At 47.6% G+C, this 7474-nt stretch overlaps 1 protein-coding gene across 1 annotated transcript; it reads left to right on the top strand.

The window, feature by feature from the left end:
• The first annotated feature begins 3380 nt into the window (after positions 1-3380).
• Positions 3381-4766, top strand: LOC116356302 (basic salivary proline-rich protein 1-like). The gene has a single exon (XM_031801446.1). It carries the CDS (start codon positions 3381-3383, stop codon positions 4764-4766), a length of 1386 nt encoding a protein of 461 aa, XP_031657306.1.
• The last annotated feature ends 2708 nt before the right edge of the window (positions 4767-7474 follow it).

Here is a 7474-nt window from a genome sequence, read left to right as displayed (position 1 = left end):
ATTTTCTCAAGATATTATATGGTGCCACAGCCTGCCCTTTACTAATGATCAAATCATTGTGTCGCCCCAACACTGTATTGGATTTCTATGTATACTGCATGAGGCTGTGGAACACATAGGTACTATGTAAGGAATTAATGTGCCATTTTGAATGTAGAGAGCCATGAGAGAGAAAGACTTTGTTCCATTCCTTCTCCGTTCTCTACCTCCATTCCCCAGCCCTCTTCCTGGTAAGGATCTTCTCTGACGTGTAATTTCTCCTCAGCAGCGACAGTCTCCTAGCAGAGCAGAGAGGAGAAAATGATGTTCCTCCCTGCCTATCAGACCTATTTTCTGCTCTTCTCCACACTGCCACAGACTTGTAGTCTTACCCTAATGGAAAAGAAAATACCCTGTTAGGTGACTACACCTTTGAACCATACACTGCAGGCTACAGTGTCTTCCTAATAGAATACAAAAGTTAGACACAAAGGAATAAGATATTGAAGTTTGAAAAGTTGACTACTGTTTAGACCCATTGTTTATGTTTAGAATATCTTATTTTGACATGCCCCAGCAGGCAAAAAAAACTATGACAATATCCCGCAGTATAATATAATTGTAATCAGTTCTAAGGCCTTGATGTGATGGATAACTGTTGTCTGCTCGTCAGACATCTTTCTCTCACTTTGCTCCTCTCCCCTCCTCTCTCCTTTCTAATCTATTCATCTCTCTCCTCCTATCTCCTTTATCCTCTCTCCTCCTCTTCTCTCTCTTTTCTCCTCTATTCAGCACTCCCCTCCTCTCTCTCCTCCTCTCCCCTCCCCTCTCCTTTATCCTATATTCAGCTCTCCCCTCCTCTCTCTCCTCCTCTCCCCTCCCCTCTCCTTTATCCTATATTCAGCTCTCCCCTCCTCTCTCTCCTCCTCTCCCCTCCCCTCTCCTTTATCCTATATTCAGCTCTCCCCTCCTCTCTCTCCTCCTCTCCCCTCCCCTCTCCTTTATCCTATATTCAGCTCCTCCCTCCTCTCTCTCCTCCTCTCCCCTCCCCTCTCCTTTATCCTATATTCAGCTCTCCCCTCCTCTCTTTCTCCTCTATTCACCTCTCACCTCCTATCTCATTTTTCCTCTTTCCTCCTCTCTTTGGTCTCATCTCTCAATTGTTTCTTCTGCCAGGGTGATGAATGTGAAGACATAGGCAGGAATACATGGCCTTGCTCTAATTACACATACATTCTCCTCATCCTCCCATTAATAATGCACGTGAGTAAACTTCAATTTGACTTTAACTGGGCTACATTCCTTCCTTTCTGCCCTTCTTTAATTCTCTTCATCTGTTTGTCCGTTTCCCTTGTTCCATCGTTCATCTGTCCTTCCATCCTTCCTTCCAACCATTTGTCCCTCCTCCTCCCTCCACCCATCCATCCATCAATCCGTCCTCCTTCCTTCCTTCCTTCCTTCCTTCCTTCCTTCCTTCCTTCCTTCCTTCCTTCCTTCCTTCCTTCCTTCCTTCCTTCCTTCCTTCCTTCCTTCCTTCCTTCCTTCCTTCCTTCCTTCCTTCCTTCCTTCCTTCCTTCCTTCCTTCCTTCCTTCCTTCCTTCCTTCCTTCCTTCCTCCTCCCCCTTTTCCTAGCCACTGTGCTTCTACACCTGCATTGCTTGCTGTTTGGGGTTTTAGGCTGGGTTTCTGTACAGCACTTTGTGACATCAGCTCATGTAAGAAGGGCTTTATAAATAAATGTGATTAGATTTGATGTATGGCCTCTCCAAGCCTCTCATTCCAACCCTCTCATCCAGACCGGTTGAAATAGTATTTGTTTTCTTTCAAATAATTTTGCGTTTGATTGAGACTGCCTGGACTGGAGTGTCCGATGTGCTAGGTTTATATTAGATTATTTATTAGGCTGGTTCCTTTGCACCAGGCAGGCTCTCAATCAAGTGCAGATTAGGTATTTGAAAGAAAACAAATACTATTTCAACCCATGTGTGCTCTGATCCAGGAGGACAGGACAGAAGAGGACAGTGACGTGTCTCCACTAGACTCCCCTCTTCATTCAGTTGTCCTTGAAAAACTGTGACAGATGTGTTATTTATCCCTCCCCCGTGCAGATGGACGAAGGAAAGGTGTGTGTGTGTGTGCTTGTGTGCGTGTGTGTGTGTGTATGTGATGCGGACCAGGCTACCCAGAAGCAACTCCATAATTAAAATCTTGTTCAAAAAGGAAATATGCTTTGTATGCATCCCAAATCACCGGGGGCAAACTACCTGCCCTCCAGGACACCTACAGCACCCGATGTCACAGGAAGGCCAAGAAGATCATCAAGGACAACAACCACCCAAGCCACTGCCTGTTCACCCCGCTATCATCCAGAAGGCGAGGTCAGTACAGGTGCATCAAAGCTGGGGCCGACAGACTGAAAAACAGCTTCTATCTCAAGGCCATCAGACTGTTAAACAGCCATCACTAAACACTGCTGCCTACATGCAGTCTTGAAATCATTGGCCACTTTAATAAATGGATCACTAGTCACTTTAGTAATGCCACTTCAATAATATTTACATATCTTGCATTACTCATGTATATACTGTATTTTATACCATCTATTGCATCTTGCCTATGCCGCTCTGTCATTGCTCATCCATATATTTATATGTATATATTCTTATTCCACCCCTTTACTTAGATTTGTGTGTATTAGATAGTTGTTGTGGAATTGTTAGATATTGCTGCACTGTTGGAACTAGAAGCTCAAGCATTTCGCTACACTTGCAATAACATCTGCTAACAATGTGTATGTAACCAATAACATTTGTTTTGATTTGAAATGGTCCCCTATCTAGTGCAATAGTTTAGACCAGGGCCCATAGGGAATAGGGTGCCATTTGGGACACAACATTTATTTTTGACTGGAAATAAGTGAGCAGCCTTGCAACAGGGAGGGCTTGCGATGGGCATTTTTGGCTACTTTCGTGGTCCACCTTTGTTTAGATATCGGATAAGATAGTCAAACCATTGTTGAGATGGAATTTCTTTCCCCCATTATAAAAAACTATTATTGAAACAAAAATATGTTGATTCTTTCACGTTTTAGTATTGCACAAGATGCTTCTGGTCAGGGAAATATTCCATGTGCTATCCGAAGTTTAAAATGTATTGAAGCAAACATGGGGATTCTTGTAGATAGTGTATACTAGTACACTAATAATGCACTGTATATTGAAATGAATATATGAAAAGAAGAAAACAGATTTAAATTCATATCTGAAAAGAAAACAGATTTGGATGCAGCTGGAGGAAGTAGTTTGACCATATGCAGCACGTTCTAATTACCCCTTACTCAACAGTTTAACGGGATACATTAATCACAGACACACTGCGATAATTCACGACGTATCCTTTCAATGCCACACTGCCCAGCAACACCGCCTGGGCCGCTCAACAATACCGCCTGGGCCGCCCAACAACACCGCCTGGGCCGCCCAACAACACCGTCTGGGCCGCCCAGCAACACCGCCTGGGCAGCCCAACAACACCGCCTGGGCCGCCCAACAACACCGCCTGGGCAGCCCAACAACACCGCCTGGGCAGCCCAACAACACCGCCTGGGCCGCCCAACAATACCGCCTGGGCCGCCCAACAACACCGCCTGGGCCGCCCAACAACACCGCCTGGGCAGCCCAACAACACCACCTGGGCAGCCCAACAACACCGTCTGGGCTGCCCAACAACACCGCCTGGGCCGCCCAACAACACCGCCTGGGCAGCCCAACAACACCGCCTGGGCAGCCCAACAACACCGCCTGGGCCGCCCAACAACACCGCCTGGGCAGCCCAACAACACCGCCTGGGCCGCCCAACAACACCGCCTGGGCCGCCCAACAACACCGCCTGGGCCGCCCAACAACACCGCCTGGGCAGCCCAACAACACCGCCTGGGCCGCCCAACAACACCGCCTGGGCAGCCCAACAACACTGCCTGGGCCGCCCAACAACACCGCCTGGGCAGCCCAACAACACCGCCTGGGCCGCCCAACAACACCGCCTGGGCCGCCCAACAACACCGCCTGGGCCGCCCAACAACACCGCCTGGGCCGCCCAACAACACCGCCTGGGCAGCCCAACAACACCGCCTGGGCCGCCCAACAACACCGCCTGGGCCGCCCAACAACACCGCCTGGGCCGCCCAACAACACCGCCTGGGCAGCCCAACAACACCGCCTGGGCCGCCCAACAACACCGCCTGGGCCGCCCAACAACACCGCCTGGGCCGCCCAACAACACCGCCTGGACAGCCCAACAACACCGCCTGGGCCGCCCAACAACACCGCCTGGGCCGCCCAACAACACCGCCTGGGCCGCCCAACAACACCGCCTGGGCCGCCCAACAATACCGCCTGGGCCGCCCAACAACACCGCCTGGGCCGCCCAACAATACCGCCTGGGCCGCCCAACAACACCGCCTGGGCCGCCCAACAACACCGCCTGGGCAGCCCAACAACACCGCCTGGGCCGCCAAACAACACCGCCTGGGCCGCCCAACAACACCGCCTGGGCCGCCCAACAACACCGCCTGGGCAGCCCAACAACACCGCCTGGGCAGCCCAACAACACCGCCTGGGCCGCCCAACAACACCGCCTGGGCCGCCCAACAACACCGCCTGGGCAGCCCAACAACACCGCCTGGGCCGCCCAACAACACCGCCTGGGCCGTCCAACAACACCGCCTGGGCAGCCCAACAACACCGCCTGGGCCGCCCAACAACACCGTCTGGGCCGCCCAACAATAGCTGCAATAAACACAAGAAAAATGAAATACAAAATAAATAAAGCAAATTGCTGCTGGAATTTACACTGAATAAAAACATAAATGCAACATGAAACAATTTCAAATATTTGACTGAGTTGCAGTTCATATCAGTCAATTGGAAATCGGTCAATTTAAATAAATTCATTAGGCCCTAATCTACCGTTTGGATTTCACATGACTGGTAATGTCTGGTGGACATTCCTGCAGTCAGCATGCCAATTGCATTCTCCCTCATATCTGGAGACATCTGTGGCACAGTGTTGTGTGACAAAAACTGCCTAATTTAGAGTGGCCTTTTATTGTCCCTCTCCCTGACAAGGTGCACCTGTGTAATGGTCATGCTGTTTAATCAGCTTCTTGATATGCCACACCTGTCAGGGGGAGGGATTATGCTGGCAACGGAGAAATGCTCACTAACAGGGATGTAAACTAATTTGTGCACATTTGAGAGAAATAAGCTTTTTGTGCACATGGAACATTTTTGGGATCTTTTACTTCATCTCGTGAAGCATGTGTCCAAAACTTTACATGTTGTGTCTATATTTTTGTTCACAGTACTTTACCAAATGACCGAGTACATGATTACATATGGATAGGATACACTTGCATCTGGCAGGGATAAGTACAGAGGAAGTGGAACACACACACACACACACACAAACACACACACATATAGGAGAGGAACATCTACTAATCAGCAAAGCTAGAAAAACAGTGGTACTGGTGTAGTCATGCCAGTCTATAGAAAAACCATTACTGAGTGAAAGTGCTGTGATTTATGTGCTTATGTAAATCTAGTTAAAACAGGGTTGTTAAAACTTTACATTAATTTGTCATTTTTATCTGAGGTCCACCCCAGGACAAATAACTTTGTTTGAGTCTGAGAGACTTTGAGCAGAAGATGTCCTGAGTCTGTCTGTCTGTCTGCACACCCGCCCGTCCTCCTGTCCGTCCGTCTGTCTGTCTGTGTCCTAGACTCTTCGTGTCCTTTCATCCATACAAACTCCACATTCCATTTGTCATCTGTTGCTCTGTGAATAGTGCCTGAACAAACATTCAGTTGGGAGACATCTTGATTTCACAGAGAACATTGTTAGACTGACCCCTCTCTCACTTTCTTTACAAAGTCTCTTCACGTCTCTCTTCTCGCACTCTTTTCTATTCAAACTCTTATCGTACATAGACATAGCTGTCAACGCCTTCAGTTTCTTTTGAAAGTAAACTTTTTGTTGTGTTTTATATTTTTGGGGGGGAACATAATCCACAACATATTCTGTTCTCAAACTAATGAAAGTACTACTCTTTTATTCATTGTTGTTTAATGGAGTATTGAGGCATAATTTGGTCAAGGCAGGTGGATTTATTTGAGCTGTCTGCCAGGCCTGATGTCAACTGACACTGAGAGTAATGGAATTCTGATGCATTCACACTGGAGCTTAAACACTGGGGCTTAAACACTGGGGCTTAAACACTGGGGCTCATTTGAATCAAACAGGAAAGTGTGTGTAATTGTGTGGAGGCTTGCAACACGGCTGGTGTGTGTGTGTGTGTGTGTGCGTGTGTGTCTGTGTGTCTGTGTGTGTGTGTGTGTGTGTGTGTGTGTGCGTGTGCGCATGCGCGTGCGTGTCTGTGTCTGTGTCTGTGTCTGTGTCTGTGTCTGTGTCTGTGTGTGTGTGTGTGTGTGTGTGTGTGTGTGTGTGTGTGTGTGTGTGTGTGTGTGTGTGTGGGTGTGTGTGTGTGTGCGTCTGTGTGTGTGTGTGCGTGTGCGTTGTGGCTTTGACAGAGTCAGAATGTGTGTGCTGTGGCTCTGAGAGGAGAGGGCATTCGGTTTCCTCTGCAGTCTTCCACAGTCGGGGATGCCGTTCAAATACACACCAACATGTTATTTTCTCTTCTGTTTCATACCAGTATTTGTGTCCCACTCTAGCTGTGGGTTAGGCTGGTTGGCAGATCTATCAAATCAAATCAAATCAAATGTTATTTGTCACATGCGCTGAATACAGCACCTTACAGTGAAATGCTTACTTCCATCTCTCAATTTGGTCTGCAGTCGACTAGATTTCTCTGTGACTATTTAGAGATAATTATATGGACCCTAATATTAAGTCAACTACCTGTCTAAAGGGTATTTGATGATATGTTCTGGATCAATGGATTAATGGCCCAATTAAATTTTCTGACACTTGCTTTGTCTAATTCAAGCAGATGGACAGGACTACTTTCACCCCCTGTGGTTTCCCAAAAATGCTCTGGTTACATAATACAGGGCCTGTATCTCAAATAGCACCTTATTCCCTATATACTGATCAGAGGCTGCGGTCGAAGGTAGTGCACTATAATGAGAATATGGTGCTGTTTGGGACGCGGACAGACTTTAATGCTCAATGCTTGCATGGACTACCAAGTACCTCTCCTCTGCAATGGACTTCTTCAGCCTGTGAGAATTCATTGTTTTGTAAAAGAGTTGGATGCAGGAGGGAGAAAGGAGCACCATTGATTTTCACTGATTGCTGAGCGTCTCTGATCCGTGAGAAAGTGCTTTGTAATCATGTTCTGGGAGGGCCCTAACTAAGTTGTAGTGTAGACCCCAGTCTTAATGACACACAGTGTTTTAAAAGGGTCTCTATAAAAACAATCCTGAAGTAATGCAACAATACACATGATGAGGCAGGTGAGTAAAATGGAGAA

Source organism: Oncorhynchus kisutch, linkage group LG22 (genome assembly GCF_002021735.2).
Source record: "Oncorhynchus kisutch isolate 150728-3 linkage group LG22, Okis_V2, whole genome shotgun sequence".
Taxonomy (NCBI): Eukaryota; Metazoa; Chordata; class Actinopteri; order Salmoniformes; family Salmonidae; genus Oncorhynchus; species Oncorhynchus kisutch.
The sequence above is the reverse complement of the archived record's forward strand: the minus strand, read 5'-3'. Positions and strand labels throughout refer to the sequence as shown.